The following is a 13,546-nucleotide window of genomic DNA, read 5'->3' on the forward strand; positions in this document are numbered from 1 at the left end:
TGATGCCAGCAGAAGCTAGGAGAGGAAAAGAAGGTCAGTATGTTAAACATCACATACACTGCACAATGACCTGTGGGTGAATGCAGATTTCAAAAAAGTTGCACCACACCAACAAGATATAATAGTGGGAGTAAACAATGCATCATTGGTGTCAGTGGGAGAAATAGTGCCCCATCATTGGTGTCAGTGGGAGGAATAGTGCCCCATCATTGGTGTCAGTGGGAGGAATAGTGCCCCATCATTGGTATCAGTGGGAGAAATAGTGCCCCATCATTGGTGTCAGTGGGAGGAATAGTGCCCCATCATTGGTGTCAGTGGGAGGAATAGTGCCCCATCATTGGTATCAGTGGGAGGAATAGTGCCCCATCATTGGTGTCAGTGGGAGGAATAGTGCCCCATCATTGGTGTCAGTGGGAGGAATAGTGCCCCATCATTGGTGTCAGTGGGAGGAATAGTACCCCATCATTGATGTCAGTGGGAGGAATAGTGCCCCATCATTGGTGTCAGTGGGAGGAATAGTGTCCCATCATTGGTGTCAGTGGGAGGAATAGTGTCCCATCATTGGTATCAGTGGGAGGAATAGTGCCCCATCATTGGTATCAGTGGGGGGAATAGTGCCCTATCATTGGTGTCAGTGGGGGGAATAGTGCCCCATCATTGGTTTCAGTTGGAGGAATAGTGCCCCATCATTGGTGTCATTTTTGAGGAATAGTGCCCCATCATTGGTGTCAGTGGGAGGAATAGTGTCCCATCATTGGTATCAGTGGGAGGAATAGTGCCCCATCATTGGTGTCAGTTGGAGGAATAGTGCCCCATCATTGGTGTCAGTTGGAGGAATAGTGCCCCATCATTGGTGTCAGTTGGAGGAATAGTGCTCCATCATTGGTGTCAGTTGGAGGAATAGTGCTCCATCGTTGGTGTCATTTTTGAGGAATAGTGCCCCATCGTTGGTGTCATTTTTGAGGAATAGTGCCCCATCATTGGTGTCAGTGGGAGGAATATTGTCTTGCATCACTAAAGGAAAAGTGCTACAAAGGGCCATGTAATGGCAAGCAAAGGGCCACATCAGGCCCAGGGGCTGCAGTTTGCAGACTACTGACCTAGAGCAAAGGTCTCCAAATTTTCTAACGTAAGAGTCAGTTTCCCGCCCTTCAGGCTGTAGGGGGTCTTGGCTGGGGCCAGTGGGAGTAAAAACAGCAGCAACATCGCCACTGTGCTGTACATAGCCAGTGCATACCAGTGGGAGGGGGCAGAAGGCTCCACCCACAACAGAAACCTACAGGAAGGGGTGGAGACATGACCAGTCTCCTGCACAAGTAGAGGGAGCAGCAGTGAGCGGTCTTTATTACAGGAAGTCTCACCCGGGATTACTGCCCAGATCTGGAGGAAGTACACAGAGCTCATCGAGGTTCAGGAACTCACAGCTTTATTTAGTAGCCCGAGCAGGAAGATTTGAAGTTTAATGTTTCTTAGAGCACAATGTATACATAATGGCTTTATTGATCGTTTATTGATCATGACCATAGGATGGTTACAGCTTCGTAAAACATTTCTTCCACTACCAATCAATAAAATGATACAATGTGATGTACAGTATGTGTGCAATGTCCTCAGTCATATCTCAGGACTCATTGGGAAGCCCTGAACCCAGAGGGGCCCCGACATGAGGTCAGAACTGAGAAGTCAGCACCGGGCCCTGCACCCTCCCTGGGCCCCGCACCCTCCCCGGGCCCCACGCCCTCCCTGGGTCCCGTGCCCTCCCCGGGCCCCGCACCCTCCCCGGGCCTCGGACCCTCCCCGGGCCCCGCACCCTCCCCGGGCCTCGGACCCTCCCCGGGCCCCGCACCCTCCCCGGGCCTCGCACCCTCCCCGGGCCCCGCACCCTCCCTGGGCCCCGCACCCTCCCTGGGCCTCGCACCCTCCCTGGGCCCCACACCCTCCCTGGGCCTTGCACCCTCCCTGGGCCTCGCACCCTCCCTGGGCCCCGCACCCTCCCTTATCCATTATCTTACTATTGGTCCTATGAGGAGGTCCAACACTTTTATGGGTTGTGACTGGCGGTGCCAAACAACACCTTCCTAATGAAAGGTTGGTATTTGCATATGACATGAATTTTAGGGGCCCCCGGGGCCCTCCAGGACATAACTGAAGATATGTGCTAGTAGTGATAGGAATACAGAATACTAGGGGTTCTTATATCAAACATTTTAAAGTCGGTACATCACATTCTTCTCACATTTCACATTCTCTGGCTAGATTTCTGGTTTCCCAAGATTTTAGCATTTCTAAGTATTTTACAATACAATCCATATACGAATTATAGTTCAAACTAATATTGTCACCGACACCATCCCACACACAATATATTGTCACTGACACCATCCCACATACAAAATATTGTCACTGACACCATCCCACACACAATATATTGTCACTGACACCATCCCACACACAATATATTGTCACTGACACCATCCCACACACAATATATTGTCACTGACACCATCCCACATACAAAATATTGTCACTGACACCATCCCACACACAATATATTGTCACTGACACCATCCCACACACAATATATTGTCACTGACACCATCCCACATACAAAATATTGTCACTGACACCATCCCACACACAATGTATTGTCACTGACACCATCCCACACACAATATATTGTCACCGACACCATCCCACACACAATATATTGTCACTGACACCATCCCACACACAATATATTGTCACCGACACCATCCCACACACAATGTATTGTCACTGACACCATCCCACACACAATGTATTGTCACTGACACCATCCCACGCACAAAATATTGTCACCGACACCATCCCACACACAATATATTGTCACCGACACCATCTCACACACAATATATTGTCATCGACACCATCCCATATACAATATATTGTCATCGACACCATCCCATATACAATATATTGTCACCGACACCATCCCACACACAAAATATTGTCACTGACACCATCCCATATACAATATATTGTGACCAACACCATCCTATATACAATATATTTTCACCGACACCATAATAGAATGATTTTTTGCAATCATTTACCATAATCAGTAAGGGATGGAAGGAAAAATCTTAAATGTGCATCTAAATGATCATGAAGTAGAAGTTCTTTTCTTCTTGTCATGTAGACTTAAAGTGGAGCTCCACCCAAAAGGCTTTAAGCCTTTGCTCCCCACTCCCCATTAAGGATTGACACCTTTGGGGTACCCGAATTTGACAGGTACCCGCTCCTGCTGCGATGGCCTAGGCCAGCCTTTCTTAACCAGGGTGCCTTGAGGTTTCTTCAGGGGTGCCTTGGTAAAATGTCTAAATATTGCCCAAAACTGATATACAAGCCAGCGAGAGGAACAAGCCGGCCTTTTAGTTACACAAAGCCCCAGGTTTTCAGTGTGCGCCATTATGAGCTTCTAGCTGCCGGCATCCTGACAACCAATGATATGATCAGTTGATAAGGAGGATGTCGGCTGCCTGCACAGCATCCTAGTTTGACCCTCCCCACCCCTCTCCATCAGTGCTGGGGTCACATTAGCTCAGTGATGGAGAAAAACTGAAGGAGAAGAGAAACATTGGAATACTAGTCAGTACCAGGGTGCAAAAGTGTATTTGCTTTGGAAGAATAAATTACCTTTAATATTGTGTGGTCATTACTGCATTATATAAAACTTTTCAGATTTAGAATGGGGTGCCTCAAGACTTTCCATAATTTTAAAGGGTGCCTCGAGACTGTCCATAATTTTAAATGGTGCCTCAAGACTTTCCATAATTTTAAAGGGTGCCTCAAGACTTTCCATAATTTTAAAGGGTGCTTCAAGACTGTCCATAATTATAAAGGGTGCTTCAAGACTGTCCATAATTATAAAGGGTGCTTCAAGACTTTCCATAATTATAAAGGGTGCCTCAAGACTTTCCATAATTATAAAGGGTGCTTCAAGACTTTCCATAATTATAAAGGGTGCTTCAAGACTTTCCATAATTTTAAAGGGTGCTTCAAGACTTTCCATAATTGTAAAGGGTGCCTCAAGACTTTCCATAATTTTAAAGGGTGCCTCAAGACTTTCCATAATTTTAAAGGGTGCCTCAAGACTTTCCATAATTATAAAGGGTGCTTCAAGACTTTCCATAATTATAAAGGGTGCTTCAAGACTTTCCATAATTATAAAGGGTGCCTCAAGACTTTCCATAATTATAAAGGGTGCTTCAAGACTTTCCATAATTATAAAGGGTGCCTCAAGACTTTCCATAATTTTAAAGGGTGCTTCAAGACTTTCCATAATTGTAAAGGGTGCCTCAAGACTTTCCATAATTTTAAAGGGTGCCTCAAGACTTTCCATAATTTTAAAGGGTGCCTCAAGACTTTCCATAATTATAAAGGGTGCTTCAAGACTTTCCATAATTATAAAGGGTGCCTCAAGACTTTCCATAATTATAAAGGGTGCTTCAAGACTTTCCATAATTATAAAGGGTGCTTCAAGACTTTCCATAATTTTAAAGGGTGCCTCGTGACTGTGTATAATTTTTAAGGGTGCCTTGACTGAAAAAAGGTTGAGAAACACTGGCCTAGGCAATCAGAAGAGGAAGTTGTCCCGCCCCCCCCCCCCCCGTAGTCTTCTGGGACACATGACGGGTCCCAGAAGACTAAGGGATCATTCACAAAGCTCATTCACAGTGAGCAGTGAAGCCGCAAGCTGTCCCAGCCAGGTGCCCACACTGAAGATGCCGGCGTCGGGAAAGAAGATGGCTGGTGAAACCAGCCGTGGTGAGGACGCCTCTGGACTGAGGGACAGGTCTGTATTTTAAAAATCAGCAGCTACAGTTTTTGTAGCTGCTGACTTTCATTTATTTATTTTTTCAGCTGGAGCTCCGCTTTAATATGTTTAATATGTTTCCAATATGCTTCCCTCTTCTTTGTGATGTTTTAACTCAAATTATTTCATATATGGCAATAGCAACACCTCTACGGTTTCCACGCAGTGCGTTTTAGAGGCACTTTGCATGTATTAGCAGTCATCCACATGGAAAGTGCATTTCGTTGAAAAACTTCCCCACTTGGCCATTGGAGTTTGAATGTAGCCTATCTACAGCTTGCCCCACACACCCTAACAAAACCATCCCATACTCCCAATACAGCATAAAGGGGCTCAGTGAAGGTGGCAGTGAAGGTGTGGAGATGTCTCGTTGTATCACACAGGGAATAGAAGGAAATCTGTCCACCCTCGTAATCCAGAAAGATCCTGACTCTATCACTGGAGGCATTGTCAGGTATCTTTATACATTTACCGTCATGTATCACTGCATACCCATTTTCATCCCTGAAAAATCCCCAGGACTTCTTATTACTTCCTATTCGTGATTGATCCAACATCTTCCTCTCCATACTGGGGTAACACATCCCAACCCTCCAGCTACTTGATCCCCCGACATCCACTTCCCAGTAATGTCGCCCCGAGGAAAATCTCTGATTGCTCATCACATGAGAAAAATGCTGAAATCTCGCTGGTGTTTCTGGGCGTTTCTGCCTTGTTTTTGAATAGAATGCTGTTTTCTTATCAACAGATATAAGTACATTATTATGAGCTGTGTTGATATCCAGCAATATGTCTGCAGCTTCCTGTACATAGAAGTATCCATTTATCCCTTTTATTGTATCCATTACTGTGTTGGATATGTGGTAAATCCAAGCCACATCCAGAACTCCTCCATCATGGAGCTGTGTGTCGTGTCTCTCTCCGTCCTCATTATCTCCATCCTCAGTATCACAGAAGTCACCTTTGTTGGATCTCTGTAGGATAGTCATTGGATCCTTTGTTTTACACAATTCCTCAATGTCAGCCATCTTCCTGGACAACTCGTCCTTCTTTTTGTCCAGCTTCTGGATTTGATCCGACAGGTCACGCAAGGCTTGCTCTGCCTGCCCAGAGATGTCACTCAGGACTCTCTTTTCGAAGTACTCCAGTTGTCTCCTGAGGTCTCTAAACAAGGCAATGACCCCCTCTGTGTCACCATCCACTTTTCCTCGTACTTTTCTTTGATCTTCCTGCAGACTCTGGACTCTTTTCTTGGTCTCCTCTCTTTCCGTAGCCAGTTTATGAAGAACATTTCTTAGCCAGTTCTTCTTTGTTTCCGAGGCCTCATCCAGTGACTCCATCTGGTGACCTTTGTGCTCCCCAATCAGACAATACACACAGACACAGGTAGAGTCTTCCTTGCAGTAATACTCCAGAATCTTCTTATGAAGGGAACATTTCCTGTCCTCCAGGGAAGTGGTGTGATCAGTTATAATGTGTTCTGGTGACTTGTTGTGGACTCTCAGATGATTACCACACAGAGAAGCTTCACAATGCAAACAGAATTTAACAGCAGATACAGAAGTATGAATACAGTACGTACAGTAGATCCCAGACTCCTGATGAATAGACTGGAGATTCTCCAAAACGTTGCGCAGTGTTATGTTCCTGTGCAGTGCAGGCCGCTCCTGGAACTCCTGTCTGCACTCAGGACAGGAGTAAATTCCAGACCACCTCTGTGTGTCCAGCACACGATCAATACACTCCCGGCAGAAGTTGTGTCCACATTTCAGCATTACAAGATCCGTATAAATGCTCAGACACACGGAACATTCCAGCTCTTTCCCCAGGTCAGCAGACGCCATTTCTGAGAGCAGAAAAGAGAAAGGTAACTAAAAGTCTCAGACGCTCAGAAAGAATGCTGAAATACAGGCTTTGTAGTATGGAGGTTGGGCATGAAAAAAGCTGCACGTATCATCCCGATATAACCAAAGTCCAGCAACGTACTAGTATGGGCATATACCGTTCCTTGAAAAAGTATTCCTTCCCCTTGAAATTTTCCACATTTTGTCATGTTACAATCAAAAATGTAAATGTATTTTGTGCCACTTTGTGTCGGTCTATCACATCAAATCCCAATAAAATACATTTATGTTTTTGGTTGCAACATGACAAAATGTGGAAAATTTCACTGGGGATGAATACTTTTTTAAGGCACTGTATGTAACAGCAGAGAACATGGGCATATGATAAATCGGGTCTGTGGACCAATATGACAGCATTTTATCCGTATTTGTAATGCCCATGTTGAGGGTTAGACCCAAAAAAGTTTTAAATTCGGAAGCCGTGATAGGTTTCCATGCAAATTGTCTGGCAAGAGCTGAATTTGGGTGGGAGGCGATATATTGAGTGCATAAATTGCTTTGGCCCACAATCAATTGATACAAATCTTCCTTGACAAATTAAACGCTAATGCTGAAAGAAAATGGGGCCGATCCTGCTAACACAGCATTTTTGGGAACACTATACAAAGGAGGCATTAGTATAGTTCTGTTCATGATCAATATACACTATATTGCTAAAGGTATTGGTCGGCCTGCCTTTCCATGCACATGAACTTTAATGGCCTCCCAATCTTAATCTGTTGGGTTCATGTAACATAACTGTAAGGTTTGAGTAGCTGAGATGTGATCTGTAGAAATATGACATTGTAGATTTAGCTTCATTCCATGTTAATAAAAAGATGGGTTCAGGATTCAGTCAGAGACATATGGTCACCAATTAGCATCTGAAAGGTCAGAGCATCCTCTAAGCTGAAGGTGACACCTGGATGCCAATAAGACTTATCACCTATGTCATCAGACTTTGTCGCCTTCTAAGAATCTAAGAAGAAAAACTCTAGATATTTCGGCTGCCGAGGCAGCGGGAGACCAAGAGAGGGCTCCGATGTGTCTGTCAAGCTCTGAGGTATATCAGCAGATCAAAGGAATATATTTCGTCTCTCATAATAGCTAAAATATTAGTTGCAGAGAGATGAAAATACTTCCTTCTGATTGGACACACTGTAGGCTACATCTGCATGTAAAACTGTATTAGTAGCCTCTGCAGAATCCCAGAGAAATGCAGAAAACGGTTATATGGCTCCTGATTGCGACAGCTGAATAGTGATTGGTACTGTCGTGATCGGACTGATGTGCTGTTGTCAGAAATTCAATCCCTGACTTAATCACTGATTCAAACCGTTCCTGGTCCAATTGACTTTAGGCATTTCAGTACCCAGAATGTCCTGTGGGCTGGTATAGGAACACCCCCCAGAGTCGATTGGCCAAGGGCTAATGTCCAGCCTACGTCCATATTCCCATAAATTGAGGATCCTGAGATATGGACAGTGTGATTCGTACGGAGCCGGTTCTATTGACTGGCAGATCGCGGACTTCCTCTGACTTGCTCCAGTCACAGGATAACTCTTGGTAAAAGTTTTATTTCTGTTTTTATTCCCTTTTATTTTATAGTCAATAGCCAATTGTGTGTCTTCTTGTATTTTCTGTAACTTTTTATACTTTGTACATATTTTATGCTCCGCCCACTTTCGGGTTATTAAATCATAAAATTAATAAGTGACTTCTGGGTACTTAAGCTCGGGCTCATATCTCCAGAGAGATTGTATTGTGTTGCAGTGTCTTTATATGCTCAGTCAAGTTCATTGCCAATCTGTATGCAATTGCACTGCGTGTTGGCAGATTGCATGCAGATTGTAAAGTAGGATATCTGTGTGTGTGTGGTGGCCCAACAGACCAGTCTGCGGATAAACTGTTGGGTGGTGGCAAGCTACCGTTTGTTATGTGTCTGGTGCAGGGGTGTGTGGACAGTGGAAGAGTGATTAATAGAGATGAGCGAATCGAAGTATCCGAAGTGGAATTCGAGTCGAATATCGGAAAAATTTCGATTCGTGCCGAATCCGAAAAACAGCCTAATTCGGACGCGCGAATCGAAATTTTTCCGAAAATGGCGGCTGACATGTGCGGCGACGGAGCGGGGATGTCGGGGAAGGCGCGCAGACAAGGCGCGCTGCCCCATAATGCATTCCTCAACGACATGTGATCGCATCAGCCAATCAGCAGCCAGCCAGCCAGCACTGTGTAATGGTCGAGGTATATATAGCGGCCATTTTGGAAATCTTCATTTGCCTGCAGTCATTGAACAGAGGCAGACCGCTCTGTACTAGGGACAGGGACAGAGTTAGGGCCACAGAAACGAGAATTGGGGACAGAGAGAAGTTACTTAGGGACAGAGAACCATTACTCAGGGACACAGACTTGTTAATGAGGGCCACAGAATCGTTATTTAGGGACAAAGAAACGCTAGTTAGGGCCACAGAATTCATACTCAGGGACAGACAGAATTGTTACTCAGTGCCAGAGAATTGTTACTTAGGGCCACAGAAACGTTATTAGGGCCACAGAATTTTTACTCAGGGACAGACAGAATTGTTACTGAGTGCCAGAGAATTGTTACTCAGGGACAGACAGAATTGTTACTGAGTGCCAGAGAATTCTTACTCAGGGCCACAGAATTCATTCTCAGGGACAGACAGAATTGTTACTCAGGGACAGACAGAATTGTTACTGAGTGCCAGAGAATTGTTACTCAGGGACAGACAGAATTGTTACTGAGTGCCAGAGAATTGTTACTCAGGGACAGACAGAATTGTTACTGAGTGCCAGAGAATTGTTACTCAGGGACAGACAGAATTGTTACTGAGTGCCAGAGAATTGTTACTCTCACAGACACAAAATTGTTACTTGCACAGACACAGAATTGTTACTTGCACAGACACACAATTGTTACTCAGGGCCACTGAATTCATACTCAGGGACAGACAGAATTGTTACTGAGTGCCAGAGAATTCTTACTCAGGGCCACAGAATTCATACTCAGGGACAGACAGAATTGTTACTCAGGGACAGACAGAATTGTTACTGAGTGCCAGAGAATTGTTACTCAGGGACAGACAGAATTGTTACTGAGTGCCAGAGAATTCTTACTCAGGGACAGACAGAATTGTTACTGAGTGCCAGAGAATTGTTACTCTCACAGACACAAAATTGTTACTTGCACAGACACAGAATTGTTACTCGCACAGAGACAGAATTGTTACTCAGGGCCACAGAATTCATACTCAGGGACAGACAGAATTGTTACTGAGTGCCAGAGAATTGTTACTCAGGGACAGACAGAATTGTTACTGAGTGCCAGAGAATTGTTACTCTCACAGACACAAAATTGTTACTTGCACAGACACAGAATTGTTACTTGCACAGACACACAATTGTTACTCAGGGCCACAGAATTCATACTCAGGGACAGACAGAATTGTTACTGAGTGCCAGAGAATTCTTACTCAGGGCCACAGAATTCATACTCAGGGACAGACAGAATTGTTACTCAGGGACAGACAGAATTGTTACTGAGTGCCAGAGAATTGTTACTCAGGGACAGACAGAATTGTTACTGAGTGCCAGAGAATTGTTACTCTCACAGACACAAAATTGTTACTTGCACAGACACAGAATTGTTACTTGCACAGACACACAATTGTTACTCAGGGCCACAGAATTCATACTCAGGGACAGACAGAATTGTTACTGAGTGCCAGAGAATTGTTACTCAGGGACAGACAGAATTGTTACTGAGTGCCAGAGAATTGTTACTCTCACAGACACAAAATTGTTACTTGCACAGACACAGAATTGTTACTCGCACAGAGACAGAATTGTTACTCAGGGCCACAGAATTCATACTCAGGGACAGACAGAATTGTTACTGAGTGCCAGAGAATTGTTACTCAGGGAAGACAGAATTGTTACTGAGTGCCAGAGAATTGTTACTCAGGGACAGACAGAATTGTTACTGAGTGCCAGAGAATTGTTACTCTCACAGACACAAAATTGTTACTTGCACAGACACAGAATTGTTACTTGCACAGACACACAATTGTTACTCAGGGCCACAGAATTCATACTCAGGGACAGACAGAATTGTTACTGAGTGCCAGAGAATTCTTACTCAGGGCCACAGAATTCATACTCAGGGACAGACAGAATTGTTACTCAGGGACAGACAGAATTGTTACTGAGTGCCAGAGAATTGTTACTCAGGGACAGACAGAATTGTTACTGAGTGCCAGAGAATTCTTACTCAGGGACAGACAGAATTGTTACTGAGTGCCAGAGAATTGTTACTCTCACAGACACAAAATTGTTACTTGCACAGACACAGAATTGTTACTCGCACAGAGACAGAATTGTTACTCAGGGCCACAGAATTCATACTCAGGGACAGACAGAATTGTTACTGAGTGCCAGAGAATTGTTACTCAGGGACAGACAGAATTGTTACTGAGTGCCAGAGAATTGTTACTCTCACAGACACAAAATTGTTACTTGCACAGACACAGAATTGTTACTTGCACAGACACACAATTGTTACTCAGGGCCACAGAATTCATACTCAGGGACAGACAGAATTGTTACTGAGTGCCAGAGAATTCTTACTCAGGGCCACAGAATTCATACTCAGGGACAGACAGAATTGTTACTCAGGGACAGACAGAATTGTTACTGAGTGCCAGAGAATTGTTACTCAGGGACAGACAGAATTGTTACTGAGTGCCAGAGAATTGTTACTCTCACAGACACAAAATTGTTACTTGCACAGACACAGAATTGTTACTTGCACAGACACACAATTGTTACTCAGGGCCACAGAATTCATACTCAGGGACAGACAGAATTGTTACTGAGTGCCAGAGAATTGTTACTCAGGGACAGACAGAATTGTTACTGAGTGCCAGAGAATTGTTACTCTCACAGACACAAAATTGTTACTTGCACAGACACAGAATTGTTACTCGCACAGAGACAGAATTGTTACTCAGGGCCACAGAATTCATACTCAGGGACAGACAGAATTGTTACTGAGTGCCAGAGAATTGTTACTCAGGGAAGACAGAATTGTTACTGAGTGCCAGAGAATTGTTACTCAGGGACAGACAGAATTGTTACTGAGTGCCAGAGAATTGTTACTCTCACAGACACAAAATTGTTACTTGCACAGACACAGAATTGTTACTCGCACAGAGACAGAATTGTTACTCAGGGCCACAGAATTCATACTCAGGGACAGACAGAATTGTTACTGAGTGCCAGAGAATTGTTACTCAGGGACAGACAGAATTGTTACTGAGTGCCAGAGAATTGTTACTCAGGGACAGACAGAATTGTTACTGAGTGCCAGATAATTGTTACTTAGGGCCACAGAAACGTTATTAGGGCCACAGAATTGTTACTCAGGGACAGACAGAATTGTTACTGAGTGCCAGAGAATTGTTACTTAGGGCCACAGAAACTTTAGTTAGGGCCACAGAATTGTTACTCAGGGACAGACACAGAATTGTTACTGAGGGCCACAGAACTGTTACTTAGGGCCACAGAATTGTTACTCGCACAGACACAGAATTGTTACTCAGGGACACAGAATTGTTACTCAGGGACACATAATCGTTGAATTAAATAGTATGTCAGACAACATGCAGAGGAGTGGCAGAGGAGGCAATGTTTTAGGAGCGAGCAGACGTGGCAGCAGAGGAAGGGGTCGAGGCAGCACTATTCGCAGCCAGAGGCCAGTGCTCCCGGTGTCATCCAGCGGTCGTGTCTCCACCGACAACCCTGCCGTTATCGATTGGTTGGCTCGGTCGTCTTCCTCTTTCCAGGTCACCTCTGACACCTACAGCCAACGGTCGGTGGGTACGTCAGACACAAACGTTAGTTGGCATGGCCCGGGACCTAGCCCACTGAAATCACGTGTCCTCTACCTGCCCCTGTCCTTTGGTGTTCCCTCACCAAGCGAAGTATCGCATGCTGTGGGCTCAGCCCCACTGTACAGTGAGGAAGAGCTAACAGAGGGCGGTCAGGAACGGGGGGAGACATCCGCCTTTTCAGCAGCTAGGCGAAGAAGTAGTGGCGAGGAGAGTGGCCCGGTAGCCGGTCTGGAGACAGGTCTGTCTCCTGACCCAGACGCAGCCGAGGGGGCTAGTAGTGAGGCGGAGACCCTACTTGATGATGAGGAGGTTGATCGCACTTGGCAGCCTCGTCGTCATCAGGCAATTTCTTCCGCATCATCAGGAGAAGAGGGTGGCAGCTTGGCAGTGAGCGAAACAGTCGGTGGGTTGCCCAGGAGACAGCAGCAGGGTCGCAGCAGTGTCAGTGGAAGCAGTGTCAGTGGAGCCAAACGGCCACGGAGTAGAGCACCAGCTCCACTGCAGCCTACCACCACGGCCAGTAGTGGTGCCGGTGTGCACGGAGGAAGCAGCAGTCAGCCAGTGAGGAGTATCGGGGGCAAAGTTTCCTACTCGGCGGTGTGGCAATATTTCGTCAAGCCGCCCCAGGAAGTAAACGTAGCCGTATGTCGACTATGTGGCCAGAAAGTCAAGCGTGGCCAGGGGGCCCATGTTGGGACTATTTGGGCCATGTTGGGACAATGGGAGACCTCCCATTGCTGCTGTCTCCATCGCCACACTCTGCCATGTGCCACTTTCAGGTCTCCTCACACACTGCTGGTGTGTTCAGTTTTTTGACATAGGGTGCTGGCAGATTACGGGCCTCCCATAGCTGCTGCCAGGCCCCTAATCTGCCATGGGTCCCTATATACCGC

General features: G+C 45.4%; 1 protein-coding gene across 1 annotated transcript; it reads right to left on the reverse strand.

Annotated features, from left to right (window-relative positions):
- Positions 1-4,733: 4,733 nt before the first annotated feature.
- LOC149433988 (E3 ubiquitin-protein ligase TRIM11-like) lies at positions 4,734-6,811 on the reverse strand. The gene has a single exon (XM_089664257.1). It carries the CDS (start codon positions 6,697-6,699, stop codon positions 5,122-5,124), a length of 1,578 nt encoding a protein of 525 aa, XP_089520383.1. The 5' UTR covers positions 6,700-6,811; the 3' UTR covers positions 4,734-5,121.
- Between the last annotated feature and the right edge of the window lie 6,735 nt (positions 6,812-13,546).

The sequence above is a fragment of the Staurois parvus genome, unplaced genomic scaffold (assembly GCF_062004578.1).
Source record: "Staurois parvus isolate SC_StPar_1 unplaced genomic scaffold, SC_StPar_1.0 ptg001869l, whole genome shotgun sequence".
NCBI lineage: Eukaryota > Metazoa > Chordata > Amphibia > Anura > Ranidae > Staurois > Staurois parvus.